The 22241-nt window shown below is 37.3% G+C and overlaps 2 protein-coding genes across 8 annotated transcripts; both read left to right on the top strand.

The window, feature by feature from the left end:
• The first annotated feature begins 7 nt into the window (after window positions 1-7).
• On the top strand, window positions 8-10575 carry LOC149679270 (uncharacterized). Of its 3 annotated transcripts, XM_089834935.1 has the most exons (10): window positions 8-1252; window positions 1336-1378; window positions 1515-1580; window positions 3724-3805; window positions 3875-3979; window positions 4294-4425; window positions 4528-4622; window positions 4810-4889; window positions 5143-5910; window positions 9334-10575. In XM_089834935.1, the coding sequence occupies exons 3-10, from the start codon at window positions 1531-1533 to the stop codon at window positions 10110-10112; spliced, it is 2091 nt and encodes a 696-aa protein (XP_089691061.1). In that variant the 5' UTR covers window positions 8-1252; window positions 1336-1378; window positions 1515-1530; the 3' UTR covers window positions 10113-10575. The 3 variants fall into 3 exon arrangements, with proteins under 3 accessions (XP_089691061.1, XP_089691063.1, XP_089691062.1); XM_089834937.1 differs by lacking the exon at window positions 3724-3805; XM_089834936.1 differs by lacking the exon at window positions 3724-3805 and having other exon boundaries at window positions 8-1378.
• Window positions 10576-14196: 3621 nt separating this feature from the next.
• On the top strand, window positions 14197-21906 carry LOC149679271 (uncharacterized). 5 transcript variants are annotated; one of them, XM_089834941.1, is made up of 5 exons: window positions 14197-14448; window positions 14663-14794; window positions 14892-15106; window positions 16313-16380; window positions 19849-21349. In XM_089834941.1, exons 2-5 carry the CDS (start codon window positions 14684-14686, stop codon window positions 21219-21221), a joined length of 1767 nt encoding a protein of 588 aa, XP_089691067.1. In that variant the 5' UTR covers window positions 14197-14448; window positions 14663-14683; the 3' UTR covers window positions 21222-21349. The 5 variants fall into 5 exon arrangements, 4 of the variants coding, with proteins under 4 accessions (XP_089691067.1, XP_089691066.1, XP_089691068.1 ...); XM_089834940.1 differs by having other exon boundaries at window positions 14197-14374; XR_016365714.1 differs by adding an exon at window positions 21358-21906 and having other exon boundaries at window positions 14382-14794; window positions 19849-21277.
• Window positions 21907-22241: the final 335 nt, after the last annotated feature.

The following is a 22241-nucleotide window of genomic DNA, read 5'->3' on the forward strand; positions in this document are numbered from 1 at the left end:
CGGGCAGCGCTGGATCTCTTGTTTTACAAGTAATAATGATTTGCTTTTGCTAGTTCATGGCCAACTTAGATTACCTTCGGTAGAAGGCCTGCTAGCTTTACGCCCGAGCCCCGTGTTAAAAAACGACCAGCAAAAGCGCCCCTAGTTCCAACTTTCGCCGTTTGGTGCGCTACCAACCCAGTTTTTCTCCTAATGCTTTATCTATGGGAAAAAAATCGGAAATGGACTCGGTTTTAGAGCATTTTTAATATATTTAGTGATTTTTTTCGTGGCCAAATTTTAAATGAGAAGTCAAGTAAGTTCTAATTTATATTTTGGGACCTATTTTATAATTTTCTTTCCGTTATTTGACGAATAATCAACATTCAAAGTTGGGGTTGTTTTTAATCTTTATGCAAAACGGTCCCAAGGACTAGTTTAAAAAATATCATTATTTCCCAGACTGACCCCAAGCAATTCAAAAACTGGACATAGGCCCCGTAAAATAGTTAAACCTTGAAAGGTTTTTGATTAATTAAGGTGCCTGTAGACCCCAAGCATTTATCTTTTATTGCTTAAGGTTGACAATGGAACCGCCTTATGTCTAAGCCTGGTCGTGACTCGTGAGTTGTAAACAGCGTAGGAAATAAGGCGGTGACACAGGGCAAATGACCAGTTTAAAAATTAAATCGCAGGCGTCAGTGGCAGACTTAGAAATATCACACGTCCACTGGTCCAAAACCAGTTTATTAATTGCTTGGACTAGTTTTTTAATTCAAAAAGTGGGGGTTACTGGTCCTCGGGACCAGTTTATTAATTGCAAATCTATAGGAGAACAAAGGCTGGGACCACTCCGGAGACCAGCTTATTATTTAGGACACTAGGGGGGTCACTGGTCCCAAGGACTTGTTTAAAAATTATCCTTATTTCTAAGTCTGGTCAGTGGTCCACGGGAATGCTTAGAAAATTGTAGGATTTTTCACAAAATTCTTGATTTTTGAATTTTTGGAACTTGGTGTTCTGAAGAAAAAATTAGTAACCAGAGTACAGATATTAACTCAAACATTTTAATTATCCTCTTCTTTAGTTTAGCAACCGACGTTCTCTGGTTAATAGTGATGTACTAGAATACTCATTCCAGGGCTTCGCTGGCCCAATGTCCAGTTTAAAAAATAATCCTTATTTCCCACCCTGTAAAATTCTTTGGGAAAAATTTAAAGTTGTCTGCTAGACGTTCTAATATTTTGGCGCTTGTAGTGAATGTCTTTGTAAGGTAATGGTTGTTCCTTTAAAGGTATTAATAGAAGTTTATTGATTATTAAAAGAGTGTCCGTGTACAATAAAACCTCTTAATAGAAGTGGAAAATCTTTCTCCCAAAGACACGAGAAACAGAACATTGTAAGTGTAAAAGAAAACCATTCATATAAGCCCTGAATTGTAAGAATGTATATTAAACTGAGTAATGCCCTGCAAAATCTTAGTTTATGGTCATAATTTTATTATTATTAAAATGTTACGCGTGTTATCTTAACAGGGAAACTGTACCATGAATGATGGATTCTGTGAAAGGTTCTCGTGTTATGGTCGAACATTTAAGCTGGTAAGTGATGAATAAAATGTAACTTGGATGTCTTCAAGGCATGTGACAGTGACTTATCTACTATGAAAAGTAACACTAATTTCTTCGGAATAATTATTTTTTAAGAAGCTACTTTTTGTATTCATATAATGGGCTTGACAAAAGTTAATATGTTCCTTAAGTTTGTCACTGAGTCACTTCTTAGTTCTTACTGAGTTTGTCATGAAGTTAAGTTGGTGAAACGCCATTGATTCTCTTTAAAGGGGCTAGCCGGAGCTGTTGGGGTGAAGGGGGGGGTCAAACTGTTGCGGTTAGCATATTGCTTACCCGCCCACCGCGACGGTGGCGCCATTCCTTATGGCCAAAGAGCTGGGTGTTTTCCCCTGAACTAAGGGCGGTCTCCCCCCAACAGCGCCAGTGAGCCCCTTTAAGTGATGCCTGGTGAGGCGCTTTCAAAGGCTTAGTACAGACTAAATCGGAAGATGGATTGCAAAATGGAGTGTAGTCAATTCTTGCCTCGTTCTCGAACTAACACTAAATTATGTCTCTAGAATTATAAAGTACAGGTAGTGTCATACTTATGGAACACGTCTTATAAACTTATGGCTTGAGGAAGTCCCTAGCTTGGCTTTAGTCGCGAAAGCCGCAATGTATGGGGAAAGCTTTCTTGTTATTTGTTCATTTTGAAAAATGGCCTCATTCCTATTTTAGGGCCCGTTTACCATAGTGGGAATTGTTTTAGTAGGATAGTAGTAAAAATAGTAGCATTCCCCCTACACGGAGAAGCAAAACCTATGATGAATAAAATAGTATGAATTTCTACATTGTGCCGACTAATCATAGGTAAATGTGCCCCTGTTTTTCTTATGATTAGCCTCATAAATTGGTGCCTTTTCCAGAAATATTGCTATTTTCCTGTCTTTCTACCGTGAAAAAAGGCCAATGTATTGCTCCAACATTTCGTTTCGCATGCTCATTCTGTACTGGCCTCGCAATTTCGCCACTTAAAACGGCCAATGTATTACTCCCCATTTCTCCTTTTCCTGTCCATTCACGAAAGGCTAAGTGGCGAAATTGCGAGGCCAGTACAGAATGAGCATGCGAAACGAAATGTTGGAGCAATAAATTGGCCTTTTAACTAGAGGTCTTTAGAGACCTAATTGCGAGGCCATGTCCTTACGTTCAGACGAGATAAGGTTAGGTTAGGTTTAAGCGTTGCGGATGAAAAGCTTGCTTTTAAAATTTCATGTCGTGCCTCTCAATTAGTAGGCGTCAGTAGTGACCTACTTGAGAGGCCAGTAGAGAATAAACATGCAAAACGGAACCGTGGACAATTACACGGGCCTCTGAACTGAGCTTTTCTTTGTGTTGGCCAAATTTAGAGGCCATTAGAGAATCAACATGCAAAATTAAACTAGGAATAATTAGATGGGTCTCTTATCTAGGGGTTTATAGTCGACTACATTATTAAATGAAAACAAGAAGTGGAACTGTGTAAAAAATTTAGAATGTATAAAGTTGAACTAGTAAAATATATTTACAATAAGAGATATAATTGAAATGGTTACAATAAGAGATATAATTGAAATGGTTACAATAAGAGATATAATTGAAATGGTTACAATAAGAGATATAATTGAAATGGTTACGATAAGAGATATAATTGAAATGGTTACAATAAGAGATATAATTGAAATGGTTACAATAAGAGATATAATTGAAATGGTTACAATAAGAGATATGATGGAAATATTAAAATAGATAGAGTTGGTTAAACACTGGACTGGCCTCACAGTAGGGCGACTATAGACACATGCATGAGAGGCAAAAGATGTGGGGAAGTTGCTTTTGTGACATAATTTATATTTATTATGAGCGCATTCACAGTCCAAATGGATTTTTTTTTTGGAAATATTGTAGAGAAGATTAGGTTAAATGCGGTTCTGGTTAAATAATAATCAAAAATTAAATAAACAGTAAATCCATACGAAACCGTGATTAGTCAAAATGTAGCTATCCATAGTATTTTCTCCGTCATCGGTTTAGCTTTTCGGTTTGTAGGAAAAATACTACTATTAATACTACTATCCTACTAAAAACAATTCCCACTATTGAAGGTGTCCTGGTTAATACTAGGAACAATCCGAAAAATATTTTATTTTAGGGAAGATTTACAATTTTGCAAAGACTCTGTACAAAATTCCGAAATTAGTTTAGTAAATCTTCAAAAAGTGGCGATTAAAACGGTATTTGCAAAATTATTGCAATATTCCTTTTTTTAGACAAACTGAAAAATACGAAAACTTTATTTTTAGGAAATGAACGATGGGGAAGATTCTAACTATGATCACTTGAGTAAAGATGATCTTATCAATGAAGTTAAAGCCAGGGATGATCGAATCAGGGAACTGGAAGCCGAGGTATTTTTCAAAGCATAGGGTTTTTTGTAGTTTGAAATTAAGCACAAAAATTTGAGACCCTTTTAGTATCATTACCTATGAGTAGTCAAATCTGGTATCCCTTAAAGTAGATCCAAACTCTGTGGGTGGGTGAATAATCAAGTTCATTTGTGAAAATACCAATTAACAAAGAAACCCAATGAGGACCTTAGTTGCTGATCCCCTTTCTTCGGTATCATTAGTTTATTCTCTTTCAGTCTTGCCCCTTTAAAATACGTTCAGCCAAAGAAAGTCCAAAGAATATTAACTTTTGTATTGAATCTTATTTTGTTTAGTGTAAGGTTTTAATTTCAAATACGGAAAAGGAGAGAGTGAAAACAACGTTAACGATAAATAAGCAAATGAATGAAATTGAAAGACTTAGTAGGGTCAATAAAGAGTTGGAAAAGAGAATCAAAGATTTGATGGTATGGAACATTTTTTCATTTTCATAGTCGATAGGAAAGAGTTACTCCAAAGGTTAAGAGTAAAACTTAAACTATTTTCATTGTTAATTGTTTTAAAAATAGGAGAAACGTGGAATAGATCTATTGGCTAATCATGAATCATTTGAAAAAGATTCGGGAATTGTGATGCATCAACAACCACAAGAGGAAACTCAAAGGTATTTAAAGATAAGAACCAAAGGGGCGAATCCGATAACTATAAAGGTATTTTGGACGCTTAGTCGATAATGGCAAAACTGATGTCGCAAAAAGCGTTCCTAGACCATTTATATTACACTAAAAATGACAATCTTCGTTTTTTAAAATCCTCTATTTAGTGTAAACTTACGTTTTTTATTTGAATAGTTTACAAGCTCAGATTATCAACGACGTTCCCCAAAGTCTACTTGACACGGAGGCCATTAAACTCAAGGGAACTGGTAATGGTACGTAAATTTTGATGACTTCACAAATGTTAAGAGTGTTTCTCATCTCAGCCTCCTAACACTAGCCATTGCGGGTTAGGGGCAGGGTCAGTGTAAAGTATTATGAAATATATATTGTTTGAAAGGTATACTACATGCTAATGACGTCACGTCCACAGTTGACACTATTTTAATGCTGAAACACAAACTGATGTACTTCTCGTTTGATAAGACACTTCTTATTTCAATAATTTCTCTGTTTTTCTTCGTTAAGGTTCATTGCATATTGTCGAAGCTGTCAGTGTCCAAGGCATTCTGGGTAAAGAAGATATTATTCAAGAGACACCTGTTTCTGAGCCTCAGTATTTTGAGGAGGTTGGCAATACAATCGCCGAAACTAAAATTACTACGAAAAAGGCTGAAAACGCTGGTCATAGAACGCCAATTACGAACCTAGGTGTTCCTAAACTGAAATACAGTGACAGGTTGCCTCTATTTGTACCTTCATCTATAATTAAAGTCGAAAACCAATTCAAAATGTCTCCTGACACAATGACGAAAAGTGATTCGCTACGAGAACCTCTTGAGAACAATATTAACATAAACGATTCTTATTGTAAAACGCTAAGTGTCTCGACAGAGGGAGACACTGAGGATATTACAACTCGTTCGAAGAAATTGGGTGTTCTTGAATCGAATGTTGATGTCGAAAAACGTTTATATCGATCTCTTGACGCAAATATCGAAAGCGACTCACTAGAAGGAGCCCTAGAAAAAGACCTTGATGATAACCAATTTAAAATCACCTTGTCAGATGCGCAGAAAACTGATAATAGACAAAATCAAACTCTGTATGTTGATACGAGGACACTGAGTGTGCCATTATGTGTCCCTAAACTTGAACTTATCCCAAATGAACTATCAGAATTGACCTCCGTCTCTGTGGAAAGCGATTTACCCGAAGTTCCGATTGAAGTTGGAAATAATAGTTTGGTGTCCAACTCAGAGACATTTGAAGAAATCGCTCCAAAGAATTCCAAAGGTAATACCGCATCGCCTCGTTCCGAAATATTTTATACTTTAATAATCAAAGTACTTAGAGTAAGACGTCTTATGCCGACTCTCGGTTGGGAAAATATGCTAAGCAATTATTTCCCCTTCTTGGTGTAAATTGTTATTTCGACAATTTCAAAAAATTCATTCAGTGGGTTAATTATTGGGGTGTGCTGCTACCCGATACCTTAAAAATACCCGAAAATGACTTTTCCAACTATTCGAAACTCCTCGGGTAGTGAAAAACCTCCCCGCCCCCTTTAGCCGTGTCAAGCCGAAACAGGTTGTCGGGTTATTCGCGGGTACAAGAATAGGAATCAAAGGTGAAAGGGGGACCACCGACCACCCACTGTCTAGTCTAGTTTAGAAAGAAGCGGAATTTTTAAGAATGACGAAATGCCATGAAACACCGTTTCAAGGTGAAATTTAGTTCACAATTCACATAAGGTAAACGTTATGTGGTAGTTTCTTTCTGAGACGGACTAGAATCACCGCACGCAGCGCGACACACCTCTAAACACCTATATCATCCCATTGCCAGTATTCAGTGTTGAAATAAGATTAAGGGTCAAGAAAGAGAAAGCGGAACCAAAAGTTGGAGATAGCGTCAAAAATAAATAAATTAAGAAAGATCATACATTGAAGAACCTAGAATTGAGATATAACTGTAAAAATAGTGTACTTAAGGGAATTTTTGAAGGAAGTGTCTATTCATTTAACCCTAGTTACCCGAAAAATTTTGGGTACCCACCCCCGATAACTATTCGTTTTAACTTTTAATACCAGACTGTCACCCGACAACCATTTTTCGGCTAAGCCTAATTACCCGAATACCCGACAAAAATTCGGGTACCCGCCCCGATACCCGGAAACCATATATTGATTACCCGAACCCGATTCGAAATTGAAAAATCACTACCCGCACATATCTAGTTAATTATAATTCATTTCATCTGCGGTATTGTTGTAAGAAGTTGTAAAATGCCCCTGAGCAGTCCCTACTGCCTCCTCCACCAAGCTTTGAAGCTTTGGTCAAAAAGGTTTAATAATCTATGATTAATTTAATTAATGAACGGATGTTCTCGAAACCCTTCAAATGAGGAAACAATCCGAATGCATTTTTATCATCTTCCGAAAAACGCGAATGTCGGACACCTGGACTCCCAATAACAGGGACATCATGCCATTAAAGGGGCTGGCCGAAGCTGTTGGGGTGAAGGGGGGGGGGTCAAACTTTGGTTAGCATATTGCTTACCCGCCCACCGCGACGGTGGCGCCATTTCTTATGGCCAAAGAGCTGGGTGTTTTCCCCCTGAACTAAGGGCGAACTTCACCCCAACAGCGCCGGTGAGCCCCTTTAACTAGATAACTAGAAACAATGCACAATAAATCATATTTCAATTCAGTTCAATTCAATTACAAACGGGCTTGAAGTCCTATCTACAAGGGCCTACCGGCCTGTAGAATAGTAATTCGAGTTGCGCACTATTATGTATTTGACTACATATATTATTACGGCGTGCGCAAATGAACGTGATCAACGCCATTTTACTTGTCTTCGACATTGCTTATTCGTGCAATCGGCATTCTTGTTTTTAAGAGTGCGCCTACACAATCCTACATATTTAATGCCTCTTTGTAAACTTTATATGAAGAGTATGTGGTCACTTCTACCGCGAAATCCAGGCTAAAGTAATTCAAGATCAAACTTAGTGTGGAATTACTTCGCGGACCAAAAGAAACCTTCAAATGTGATTAGTGTTTCTTTGAAAGCGCGCGGAATTTTAATTTGATCAAACATCAATGTATTTACCAATGGGGAAAAAACCCTTATTGGAATGGATTTGAAGGCTACACAGCCATCAAATTTCATTTAAGTCCTATATGGAAGGTATTTAAATGTGTAGGGCCGAATTTTTATGTTATTTTTAAAATTCTATACAGTATAAAGCATATTTAAACTGTGGCATTGAACGACTTTTCAACCTCTTGAATAATGAAACTAGTGTTATGTATTTAAAACCTCAAAATGCCCTCTTCCACCAGGGTCTTCTTATCGTCACAAGTGCTTATTTCTGCCAAAAGTTTACCTGTTGCTCGATAAAATGAAATATTATTTCCAATTACGCATATTTTTATCTGGCCAAGAATTCGACATTATTTTTAAATTATGCAGGGTTGCCACAGTTCAGGGAAACCTCGAAAAGTCAGGGAATTTCAAAATGTGCCAAAAGGTCAGGGAATAGTTTGAGAATATTTAGAATTTCAACAAGCCAGCTCCCTAATGTTGAGCGTTAAATATTCAAAAATGCGATTTAAACGAGATTGTTTACTTAGATTTAGAAATTAGAATAATGACAATTGATTCAGAAAACGTCGGGGAAAATTCTAAAAGAGGTCAGGAAATTTGAATCCGAAAATTTCGTGTAAACCCTGAGAGGATGCAAGAACGAAATAAATAGATAACTTGTCTTCACGCAGCATCAATTAGCAGTTGATTATTCCAATGATTATGGCGAGAGCAAAGAAACGTTGTATATATGACCTTTCCATGTTCTCCATTTAGGTTTATGTTCATCTCCTTTTTGTTGATATGTTTGTTTACTCATTGAAAAACGGCTTTGGTTAACAATGCTAATATTGTTTAACACTGAATTTTTTAGGGATGCACCGATATGGGTACAGCCGATGTATCGGAAATTCGTAGCCGATATTATCGGGCCATAAAAAAGTAATAGTTCTCCTTGAATATCGTTTCCAAGAGTAGAATCAACATTATTTAGGACCATTTACGTTTTTACTTTGTTTTATTAGAGACATTTGTCATATCTCTTTCGTTTAATTTGGTACCGCTACATATTTTAGCCCTTATTAACCCGCTTAGTTAAAAAATGGTGTGGTCTAAGTTAAATCCTTACTTGGTTTTTAGTAAAAATGCAGCTCCTTTCTTTGTTCAACAAGAACTAGCGTTATAAGCAAACTAATGGACCACAAGTGAAAAGTTCAAAGTGGACATAAGTGACACTAAACGCGTTAGAGAGCGTCAGTGTCGACTTCGATTGTTTGTGGGAGGTATGGGAAACTAGGGAAATTACTCATAGTCGTGAACAACGGGATAAAACTGAATTTGTGGAAAACCTTGCATTTTGAAGGGAAATGTTAAATTGTGGGAATAAATTTCTGTGATGTGTTTCAATTAGAGTTCATTGAGTACCTTATATCTTGTCAAGTTTTTCCCGGAAATATCGGTTTACATTAAGCCGATATTGGCCGATACCGATATGATGAAGATAGGCCGATATATCGGTGCATCCCTACAATTTTTATGAAATTCGCTTGAATGTTATTGTATTTTTGATTCTAAATTGTGAATATTATGTGTCGTTTTTATATTTATTCTATGTATTTTCAGTAGGGAAATTCAAGAAGAAACGTCCAACTCGGATCAAATATTCTGCTGAATATAAACGTCACGTTAAAAAGGATAACGATGAAAAACCCTTAAAATGTGATCAGTGCGAATATACATGCACGAAGAAGTGTGATTTGATCAGACATCAACGCGTTCACAGTGGTGAAAAACCCTTCAAATGTGATCAGTGTGACTATGCAAGTGTGCGGAAGGATGATTTGACCAGACATCAACGCGTTCACAGTGGTGAACAGCTCTTCAAATGTGAACAGTGCGAATATGGATGCATAGATAAGAGTAATTTAATCAGACATAAACGCGTTCACAGCGGTGAAAAACCCTTCAAATGCGATGAGTGCGAATATACCAGCAGGCGGAAGTGTTATTTAATCACACATCGACGCATTCACGGTGGTGAAAACCCCTTCAAATGTAATCAGTGCGAATATGGATGCACGTGGAAGTATAATTTAATCGCGCATCAACGTATACACAGTGGTGAACAGCACTTCCAATGTGATCAGTGCGAATATGGATGCGCAGATAAGAGTAATTTAATCAGACATAAACGCGTTCACAGTGGTACTGAAAAACTCTTCAAATGTAGCGAGTGTGAATATGCCAGCAGACGGAAGTGTCATTTAATCACACATCAGCGCATTCATAGCCGTGAAAATCCCTTCAAATGCAATCAGTGCGAATATGGTTGCACGCATAAGGGTAGTTTGATCAGACATCAACGCGTTCACAGTGGTGAAAAACCGTCCAAGTGTGATTAGTGTGAATATTCCCACAGAGGAAAGTGTCATTTAATCACATGAATGCATTCATAGTGGTGAAAACTAATCAAAACCTTGTCAGTGTGACTATGGATGCACGCGGAAGAGCTCTTTGCTCATACATCAATGCATTCACAGTGGTGAAAACCCTTGAATTGTGATCAGTGTAACTGTAGATGCAGGAAGAAGTACCCTTTGATAGTACATAAACGTGGAATTCGCATGAATGAATAGGTGAATTTTAGTTCATTGAAAGAGTCTTAAAAGGCTGCTCGACAATGTAAAATATCTTTAAACAACTTTTTAATCGTACAATAAACAATTTAAAATCATATTTTATCCTCTTCTGTGAACATTTTAAAATCATCTTTTATCCTCTTCTGTAATGAATGGGTTGAAATTGTTTATGTAACAAACTATTAAATTTCTGCGTTCTGATGGGTTTTAAGTGCCATTTTCAAAATTAATCTTGTATTAAATATGGAAGTAAACATGTTCTCCATTTCCGAACCGCATTCGCGTTTTCCGCTGATCAGGGAATATTGTATTTCACTATGTTAACTTTCTACTTGTTCAATCGACACTAAGTGGCCAGGTGGCCACTATTCCTTCATCTGCCTAGTCTCTGGTCCATTCCGCATATACCCAGTCTGTCGCATTGGCTTTTAACTCCACCACCTTCTGGTGTCCGTCTATTTCGTATAAACAATAATCTTTCAGATTAGCTTCTACTTCATTTCCATCGTTAGGGGTACGAGATGTAACCGGAAACGTTTAGACTCCAAATGGCTTAGGCTTCCTCCAAAAGTTCACGCAGTTGCGCTATTCATCATCAACTAGTCTCCGACTAATCCACGTAGGGACCAATCTGTCAAATGATTGGCTGCAACTCCATTTTATAATCGTTAGGGGTAAGTTTACGGGAAGTGTCTAATTCACCATGTTGGTACTTCCTACAAATGTTCGCGTAACGGTTCTTATCCTCCTCTTTCGTGATCATTTTCGTCGCGTTAAAACGATTTAACGACAATTAAGGTGAGAGTAAAGAAAAATTGAAAATACGACCTTTCGGGTTTTGAGTCAAGGTTTGTCTTCCATTTAAGTGGTTTTTCATCCCTTTTTACCTCTTCGAGTGACGATGACGTCAACGGATAGGTATTACGCAATATATCTCTGCTAGCGCGCGAAAGATTACTTTTAATGCATAGCAATTTAGAAAACTCTAAGCCAATAGAATGGATATATACCCCCAAGGGGGCCTCGCGCCCCCCTTTGTTGTTTTCTCTGTTTGTAATAAATGAATTTGTCTATTGAATTAAGTAATTAAATCATGAACCAGGTATTTTCAGAAATGAGGCATGGCTTCTTCGATTGATTATATTGAGGAGAGTATTTCTTGTCATTGTCAAGAAAACTCTGTGTTAAATGGCTGAGGTAATTGGATTTTCCTTTCCCTTTGTGATGATTTATTTAAGTAATTAAATCATGAACAAATCATTTTCAAGTCAATACGATGTAGGATGTTTGATTCTATACTCATTAGAGGTAAACTGCTTAATCTTGATTGCAACACGCGATTTCCGAGCTCGCTCTTGATCAACTTTAATTTAGTAAATGACCTTTCACCTTTTTCAGTTTGTTACCATCATTGAAAGAAAGATTCTTAAGGCTCGTTTTCATAGAAGCTAGAAAATTCGAAAACGCTCACGCTTCACGAGCTTGAATACGCGCGGTAACGTAATTTTTTCGAACGTTTCCGCTTTCGCTCGAAATTTTCACGCAACTCGCGCCTATGAAAACGAGCCCTCAGAGCAATTTAAGTTGCTTGAAACTGTTGACATTCCGAAATCCGTTCTGCTTTCAGAAGATCATCGCTAAATAAAGAAGTACGTTTTTCGCAATAATCCAAAATATCTTAATTTTCCAGACGATTTAGTTGTTGTAAGAAAGGAAATTTTTCCTTAACATCAGCAAAACTCATTTTCCCATGATTTCACCAAAAAAACCCGCCACAATTCTTAACATATTGAATAAAACGTTATGGATTTTTGATTAATAAAAGTTTACTTTATTCTGAAAACTCCTTCAATATTATACATATGACGTCAATTAACCCTATTAATGACGTTTTGGAATATTTTTGCTAGGTAATAAAAGTTATAATTACCGGTGTTAAAAATGATGTATATTTTCATATTGAAAATCAGTTTCACCCCATAATTTCAAAACGTCCATGCGTGGTCAAACTAAAACCGACTCGAGAGCAAAGTCCAAAAGTTTTTAATTCCAGTCTGAATAGCGTTCGAGGGACAATGCTTCACGTTATCCGTTAGCGTTAGGAAAGACATTCAAACGGTGAACATAAAAAGTCGTTTAGTGTGGTTAATTAAAAATTCAAAATAATTGTATATTGAATTTGGTAATCAGATTGTATTTGATGTATTTTGTTTATTAGGTATATATTTTTTATGTAAATATTTTTATAGAATTGAATAGAATTCAGTAACTTCAGTAATGAAAATATCTTTAACTGCACTGCTCGAGGGGATGTGAGTAATCAGGACTAATAAAACACAATCTTTGACCGAAGATAATGAATTTTCCTCCCCTTTGCGATAATTTAATTAAGTAATTAATTCATGAACCATGCATTTCCTAGTATTAAGGCATGGCCCAATCGATTGACTTTACGTACCACCTTTACGGGTCTCCCATTAAAACTACTTTATCTGAGCCTGACCTAGGCGTTTTAACGGATCCACACCTTAAATTTTCAAACCACACTAACAAAATAGTAAAACGCATACACTCCCTCTCAGGCTTAGTAAGGCGTACCTTCAACCATAGGGCCCCTAAACTAATAACAACTATATACAAAGCCTTAGCACTACCAATTTTAGACTATGCTTCCCCGATATGGACCCCTTCATCAACTCTAGATATAAACGCCCTACAAAAGGCCCAAAACAAATTTACAAAATTAACCAAAAACTTTGAAACTATACCAGCCCCAGAACGCCTAAATAAACTTAAATTAGACTCCGTCAGCACGCGCCATCGTATAAATAACCTATGTCTCTTACATGACTTCTTCAACAATAAACTAGCATTAGATATCGCCACTTTCTTCAGTCCGACCCTTTCACAATCAACCAGAGGTCACTCCCGTAAACTCCAAAAACCTAGGGCAAAAACTACCACTAGGCAACACCACTTCACTAACACAGTCATCACTGATTGGAATGCCCTACCCGAATCACTCGTGACAATCACTAATAAAACTAAATTTCGCACTGAATTATCCCTCCATTTTGCTAAGTCGAAGTCACAATCCTAATATTAATAAATTTCCCAAAAACATTTTTTTTTTTTCCCCAAAATCTAAATTCCCCCGTTCTATATCAATTCCCCCATTTTTAATTATAATGTAAACCCATCTATACAACATTTACCAAGTATATGTCGATCTCATTATATTGTTCATCTTACAATTTATTACTATTTTACTAAATTCGTTCTCATTATATTGTTACCATTTTACTAAATTCGATACTACTGTTACAAAAAAAAAAAAAAAAAAAATACTACCCAAGCCTATAAGGCTTACATGTATTCAACCAAACAAATAAATAAATAAAATAAAAGAATATTTGGTGCTATTTTCAAGAACATTGCATGTTAGGGGTTCAAGATAATTGGATTTTCCTTCCCGCTTGTGATTATTTTATTAAGTAATTATATCTTGAACAAAACATTTCCCATTAATGAGACACGGCTCATTCGATTGATTATATTCATTAGCATATTTCGTGTTATTTCGAAAAAATACCATGCTATCGGGCCGAGATAATCTGGTTTTTCTCCAATTACGCCGTTTTTGTAGGGAATAGGGATTAAGTATCTTACATAGGTCTGAAGCAATTTTTCCGTCTTGAGTCCGGTAGCATTTTCGCCTAGGTTTTTCAAGTTGGTTATGTTGGCATTTTGTTAGCTAAATTGGCGGCGGTTGGCTCAGTCCAAAGAGAATATAGGGGAGGAGTGGATACCTCAACTTGCCCCTTTTTCCTGGTACAGGGCGACTTCGGTAGTTTTGTTCTATTAAACTGGCGGCGGTTGCGCCGGTTTGTTCTGTTCCGTCATGGAGCTGTATTGTAGATACAATACACATCCGTGGTTCCGTCAAATTGACGGTGATTCAACTTAGAGCGTAAAATAGCAGACTATTTTACACTCTTAAGTCGCTTGGTCTCCTTGTGTTAAAGGTAGGGATACTCCATGCCTGTAAACTATGTATACTGTATAGTCAATTCTCGCGTCGTTCTCGAACTAGCTATCAGTAATTCTCTAACATTGCAAAGTCATACTTATGGAACATGTCTTATAAACTTATGCTGAATGCTTAAGGGTTCCTCTTTTGTATTTTGTAACCTTTCTAAGATTTATAGATTTATGGACTTTCATTGCTAATTCCCATTCTTCTGTATCTCTTGAATTTCTCTGAGTTCCCTCTTTTAATGCTTATGAAGTTAAAAGAACATTTTATTTTCTAGTATGACGTTTTAATTCTTAATATGAGGAAAGAGAGAATTAAAATTGTGTCAACGATAAGTAAGCAAAGAGAGGAAATTGAAAGCCTTAATAAGGTCATTGAAGAATTGAAAAATGAAGTCAAAGATCTCAATGTATGTATATATTGCCTTTTTCCCTTTGACGGTATTCAGAGGGCGAAAATTAGGTTGAAGTATCCGTTTAATAGTTGTTAATTATCTAAATAATTAGGGGGTTATTGAAATGAATCAGAAGACCAGCTACGAATGCGTGAAAGCGGAACCAGTTGAACATGATTACGAAACATATCAAATAGCTAACGGTGAATGTTTGAAAGCTGAATTGGTTCTGTATGATTCGGGATCATATGGTCAAGAATTACCTCTCGCAAATGTGGTGCAAGAACAAGAACAAATTCAAGAAAAACCCAAAAATGGAATGACTTGGTAATCCTATAGTGTAACCGTTAATTCCAACCATTGCAGACGACAGGGGACGGAACCTTCCATTGGCATATGTTCAGTCCATTGCTGTCGTGTAACTACCTCGTCCCCAAACTTTTGGCTCATTCCTGTTAGCACCCTTCCCCCTTTGTGGCTAAAATGATTTTTAACAGTTAGTGTTGCGATAACGGTCCTCCTTTTATAATGATTGGCCTATGTAATCGGGATTTGGTAAGCGCCCACAATGATAGCTTTTAAAACTTAGTTTCGTGCTGTGGCCGCGTCCAATCCTTTTATTAAGGATTCGCGTCATACTGTAAGTGTAGATTTTAGTAAAGCAAACTGCGGATCCAGAGGATTCTCTAAAACGTGACTTTACTCAGGATCTCTGGGTTTAGCTTGGCGGAGGCTAGTGGGCGGGATTTAGCCGGGAGTTTTAAGTGTACTTATAAATCCCGTCCACAAATGTCTTCTGCCTTCGCCAAGGCAGAAATGGAGCTCGTAAGAAAAGTCACCTTGTAAGGGATCCACTGGACCCGAACTTTGCTTAAATTTCTCCGTTTGAAGTAAGGGAAGATGGTGGTGGCGAGTCAGTGAAATGCTTTCTAAACAATTAGTCACATTTATCATGCTAGGCCAGTTGCAGAATAAAACATTCTTTAGGGAGTGTTGACGGAACCAATTTTGTTCAGTCATTTTTTCGGCACTCTTTCCGAACTATTCGTCTCTAGCCACTGTAATTATTTAGGTCTAACTCTTCCTTTTCAAAATATTGTGGAAACGTTTTCAGTAAATACTTCAAAATATTATTTTACCTCAAAATAAGACCTTTGTGCAAAACTAATTTTTTTACGTAGTAACTGAGTCGTTTAAAGGGACTGTAAAGAAGGGATCGGCGGGTGGGTAAAAATTATTTGAAATACGTCAGAGACACGTGACTTAGAGGAAAGGCGTGGTTCAAAGAAGCTTAGTTCGTTTTATTTCGAAAACTGACACTTTGGAGAATTGGCGCTGGAATCTCGCAAAAAACAAGGACTAGGTGTCCAGTCCCACTCCATGTGGATTCTTTGTATCTTGTCACGTGGTGCCTGTGACGTATTTCAAAAGGTTTTACCCACCCGCCGATGCCTACTTTACAGTCCCTTTAACCTTGCAGCTTGCGTCGTGAATAATGAATATTTCTATTGTTTGTTTTCTTCTCCTTGATAGTTTGCAAAGTATTCCTGCCGCGATAAACAACAACATTTCCCAAAGTCTCCTGGAAAAAGTGCAGCCTGGTGTGTATTGTTTTAGTTATTTTCAAATATTTAGAAGACTACCGTATATAAATATTATCATAAATTTATCATGCCTCTAAGTAGAGATATGGCTGCTACTCTTATGGCAAAAGCGTTTGTCCGGCTCCCTTTAATGAAACCCTATACTCTTTCCGTATCATTTATCACCTCAACTTCAATGCAAAATTGTACTGCCAAGCCTAGCATTTCTTTTATCCCTTTGACTGAAACCTCCTCTATCTCACGAGAGGTGGGATTTTGGGGGTTGCTTAAGTAAAATTCGTTCCCCTCAATGCCTGCCTATACGAAACGTAAAAATCTCCTTTATTCCATTGAATGATTTTTTTTCATGTGACCCATATTTAGTAATCGTCTCGACCGTTTGGTGGCTGCACCGCGACAGGAATTTCAAAATTTTCTCTCTTCAGATCTTAGCGCTATACGAGTTCTGACGTCAGATGCCCAGTTGCAACCCATATTCGTATACTTAGAGGCATGATAAAATTATGAATAGGGAGCTAACAGTTCTGACCCTGAAACGTCACACCCTTCTATCTCTTACTGGAGTTTCATCCCCACCTAACGGTTGGAAACAGTATTCAGTATTCTACGCACAAAAATTCCAACCAGAGGTGGGCTGCGTGACGTTAGACTATCTCTTCCCCCTAGTTGTTGTTTGCTCCCTATTGTTTATGTTGCACTGTCAGGAACGACGGTAATTGGTTTGCTCCGTCTGGTAATGTTTGTTGACTGACTATAGCGAGATTAGGTCTTACACTGTTTCACCCTACACATCGCATCATTTGGTAAGAGGGTTTTGCCCACTTCAAGGAGGGGTATGAATTCCTGTTAGTGAATATATAATGTAAAAAAAATAATTACTCAGTGTCTCCGTGGAAGAGCCAGATATATATTTTAATATAAATTCAGCTCCCAAGGGCTCCGCATGCATAAATTGAACTGTTTTCCCACCAAAAGTTTCTTTTTGACATGGATATATCGCCGATAGATGGCGCTGGGTTTCGAATGATAATTGTTTGCCTGAAGTGTTTTAGCCATTGAGTTGAGAAAATTACCACTAGAGTGGCCTTTCATCCGCTAGGCTAAGACCCAATTAGCTATATCACGCGCTTGTGGCGCCATCCCGGTGCAACCAAGGGAACTAAAAGAAAAGGCGGGAAATTTGACAGATTTCAAGAATACATGTATTTATACATTTCTTATCTAGGCTTCGAGATGGCGACACCATCGCGTGATAAACTTGGTAGCTGCAAAGAGGGGGAGTCGAAGCTATAGGTTTTGGCAAGGCCTTTTGGGTGTTCTCGATTTTCTTTTTTATTTATTTGTTATATTTCCCTCCTAATATCCGGTTCACCGTATTTCAACCAATAAGAGGGCGCGCACACCGGAAGCTTAAAGGTAAACTTTCAAAGCGAGAATATTCCAGCAGAGCCTTCTACTCTCCCTCTTGCGGTAGCTGTCCGTCCGTCCCGATGTTTTCAAAAGTGTCCCACGTACCCCAATAGGCAGGCCATTCTAGTGGTAATGTTCTTAACTCAAAAGTTTTAGCTTCGCCATCATTATTCATACAGGCCGAGCGCGCTCCTTTTCGGAGAATTTTGCGCTACATTTTATTTCCCCGAATGCGTCCGCAAGGGGCGTGTTTTAGAACCTGGATTTCCCGCGGTATTTGAAACCCAGCACAACTTGAGCATGGATTAACTAACCGTGACTAGCGTTAGTTAATCCATGACTTGAGGGAAGAGCTTAGATAATAGCACATGAAGAATTATTAGAATTCTAAGGAATCGTTTGAACTTCTAAATTTAAAATATAAAATAAGGAATTTAAGAATGAAAAAACCTATCTATTTGTTTTATTTTTCTAGTAATTCTAGTATCTCACTTTAAAAATAGGAATGTTAGTACAGACAATTTTTTATTTAATTCAAACAAAACTGGTTCAGATTGTTTTAAAACATTTTAAAACTATAAAAAATATAGTGCCACGTTAAAACTAGTAATAAATAGTGCCACATTATAACTACAAATAATATAGGGAGTGGACAAAGGGGTGAAAATATCCCCCATTAAACGTCATGCCTCCGCTAAGCCAATCAGATGCATTCCCCCACAAGTCTTCCACTCTGTAAAGTGTTCCGCCACTTTGGTGGAAAGAGGAAAAGCCATATTAAACTACAACCCTCTTGCCTCTGTCTATAGATAGTTTTCACACATGGAGGATTCATACCTTTTACACCAGGAAGCCGGGCTATCTGGAGGACAAAAGCAGACGGGTTTTTGTCCGCCAGATTGCCCGGCCTCCTAGTGTAAATGGTATGAATCATCCATGTGTGAAAACTATCTATAGTGCCACATTTAAACAACTTTATTCCTATTTTTAAAATGAGAACAATTTATATTTTTAAAATGTGGCAATATTTTGTTTATATTTTTAAAATGTGGCACTATTTTATTTATGTTTTTAAAATGTGATACTAATTTTGTCCTATTTATAAAATGTGACGCTATTTAATTTATATTTTTAATGTGTGACGCTATTTTATTTATATTTTTAATATGTGACGCTATTTTATTTAAATGTGAGAATATTTTATTCTTAGTTTTAAAAGTGATAAAATATTTCATGTTGTAACATTCCTACGTGATTGAAAAAACGTCATTTTAAATTTAGAAGTGCAAACAATTCCCTAAGATTCTTATAATTCGTGATTTTCAATATCTACGCAAATCCCTGAATCTCAAAGTTTGACTGGGTTAAAAAATTCGTGGGTAATTTTGAGATTTCAGGTTTTCAAAAGCGACATCTATGCGTGGTGCCCAAACACGCCTTGACCCCCTTCACAGAGATAGCGCGCTCAGGCCTGTATTAATAATGTTGGCGATGGTTTTAGAAAGTGGGGACCGTTTCGGCAAAAGTTAATTGATAATAACAAAAAGTATACTTCGTTCACAGTTCGCAGCCTTTGGTTGTAGACGCCATGTTAAATGAAACGCAAATGACCCTCCTCTCAACCTCTACGCGAACCAACTATTCCGATAATAGGTTTTTGGGGGTGAAAGTTTTTTAAAAAATAGTACTCTATGGTGGCGATCCAAACGTTAATACTTGGTAACTGTTACTACATGAGATTACTCACGCATGTGCCATGTGCTACGGTCGTGAAGGTACACAATCGCAGAGGGGTCGACACTATTTTGAGAGGTAAAGAGGCTTTTGGTAAATCAAATATGTTAATCGAAATGTATCATATTAAAAACTCTGTGATCTAAACAGCCAAAGACTGATCCTTCGATCAAGTATACTTGTTGTTTTTATCAATACACATTTCTTTTTGAATTTCATACACCTGAGTAGTCCGGATTTCTCCCTTTTCTTCTATGTGTGATGCTATTTTGTAAACTTCTTTTCATTTCTTTGATGAAATTTTGTTTCGGTTTTGTGTAGATAGTTTCAAGGAAATACATTCCAACAAGTCCGTCCACACCTCTGGTCGAGATGAAAGGACTGTACAACATCACATTGAAACTGGAGATAAACGGTTAAAATGTGGTCAGTGTGACTTTGAATGTATAAAGAGGAGAAGTTTCACCATGCATCAACGCGTTCACAGTGATGAAAAGCCGTTCAAATGTGATCAGTGTGCCTTTCGTTGTACTATGAAGAGACATTTCACCACACACCAACGTGGTCACCGTCACAGTGAGGAAAAGTTGTTCAAATGCGATCAGTGTGACTTTGCAAGCACGCTGAATAATTTGATCAGGCATGAACTCATTCACAGTGTTGAAAAACCTTTCAAGTGTGATCAGTGTGACTTTAAATCTACACAGAAGAGATTTTTGACCGCACATCAACGCATTCATAGCGGCAAAAAACCCTTCAAATGTGATCATTGTAACTTTGAATATACACATAAGATGAATTTGATCACACATCAACGCATTCACGGTGTTGAACAGATGTTCAAATGTGATCAGTGTGACTTTCGTTGTACTCAGAAGACAAATTTGACCACACACCAACGTGTTCACAGTGGTGAAAAGCCGTTCAAATGTGAACAGTGTGACTTTCAATATACACATAAGATGAATTTGATCACACATCAACGCATTCACGGTGTTGAACAGCTGTTCAAATGTGATCAGTGTGACTTTCGTTGTACTCAGAAGACAAATTTGACCACACACCAACGTGTTCCCAGTGGTGAAAAGCCGTTCAAATGTGAACAGTGTGACTTTGAAGCTACACAGAGTAGAATTTTGATCATTCATCAACGCACTCACCGTTTAGAAAAACCCTTCAAATGTGATCAGTGTGACTTTGAATGTACACAGAAGAGAAATTTCACCACACATCAACGAATTCACAGTGGTGAAAAGCACTTCAAATGTGATGGGTGTGACGTAGGATTAACTAAGTGTCATTTGATCAGACGTCAACGCAATCGCAGTGGTGTTGTAAAACCATTCAAATGTGATAAGTGTCGCTTTCGATACACGAAGAAGAGTAATTTGAAAAGACATCAACAAATTCACAGTGGTGTAAAGCCATTCAAATGTGATCAGTGCGTCTATGCCAGCAACGAAAAGTCTAAGTTAGTCAAACATAAACGCATTCACAGTGGTGAAAGACTGTTCAAATGTGGTCAGTGTGACTTTGAATGTAGGTCGAAGATGACTTTGACGAAACATCAACGCATTCACAATGGTGAGAAGCCGTTAAAATGTGATCAGTGTGACTTTGGGTGCACGGACAAGAGTGATTTGAAGAGACATCAACGCATTCACACTTGGGATGCACGAGAAAGAGTAATCTGATCAGATTGGTGAAGAACCCTTTAAATGTGATCGTGTGACTGGATGCAAGGAAAAGGGTAATTTAATCAGACATCAACGAGTTCACAGTGGTGAAAAACCATTCAAATGTGATCATTGTGACTTTTCATGTAAGCAGAAGAGTAATTTGATCAAACATCAACACATTTACATTTTAATCTGTTCACTGTTGCTATGCTGCAGCTTGAGAGAAGAAGCTACATTTATCGTAACACGAAACGCAGAAAACACATGGATTAAGGGAATGGTGAATTTGTAAAAGAATGGACAAAAATACTAGATATTTCTACTCACCATACGAGAAAGTTTAAAATTTCAATGTTGTTTCGGTACGACAAAGGGGTTAACATGGTCATGGTTTCATATTCTTCCGAAATATTATTGTATGGAAACGTTTATTGATGATAAAAGTAGTTAAAGCCAAACCGCATAAGCATATATAAAATCACAGAAAGATCACAAAATATGCGAAAAGTTTTGAATGAAAACAAGGGAGCGAAAATATGCCCAATCTCTAATATGATTTTATTCCTGGTTTGTAAATAACTTAAATGTTTAAAAATTTAGTTTTTTTTTTGCGGTATGTGAATTTAATTTTTTGTGGCTCGTAACTTGGACTCATTTTACTTCCCACACAAGAATTAAAGCTCTATAATTATTTGTTCAACCATTTAATATTCATTACTTTTTCAGGGCTTTTTTTAAATGATCAGTTTTCAGAAGATAATTTTAATTAAAGCAGAAGTAAGATGAGACTAGAAGTAAAGAGCTCTAGCATTGGTAGTAGATCCTGACACTAGTGAACAATTTTGAGGATTTTATGCCGCTTCCATCGCGCCTACACTAGAGAGAAAAAAATTGGTCGAGTTCCAAAATAATTTCCTACCCCTTTCCCCTCAACTTAAAGCCGCGGAACACGGATGCGGGTGCTCGAATCTAGTTCGGCCGTCTACCACCGCGAGCGTCTCTCGTTTTGGAGGGAAAATTCAGAAACCGCTACCA

Source organism: Phalangium opilio, unplaced genomic scaffold (assembly GCF_054372755.1).
Source record: "Phalangium opilio isolate 3A_F unplaced genomic scaffold, DU_Popi_V2 ptg000041l_1, whole genome shotgun sequence".
NCBI lineage: Eukaryota > Metazoa > Arthropoda > Arachnida > Opiliones > Phalangiidae > Phalangium > Phalangium opilio.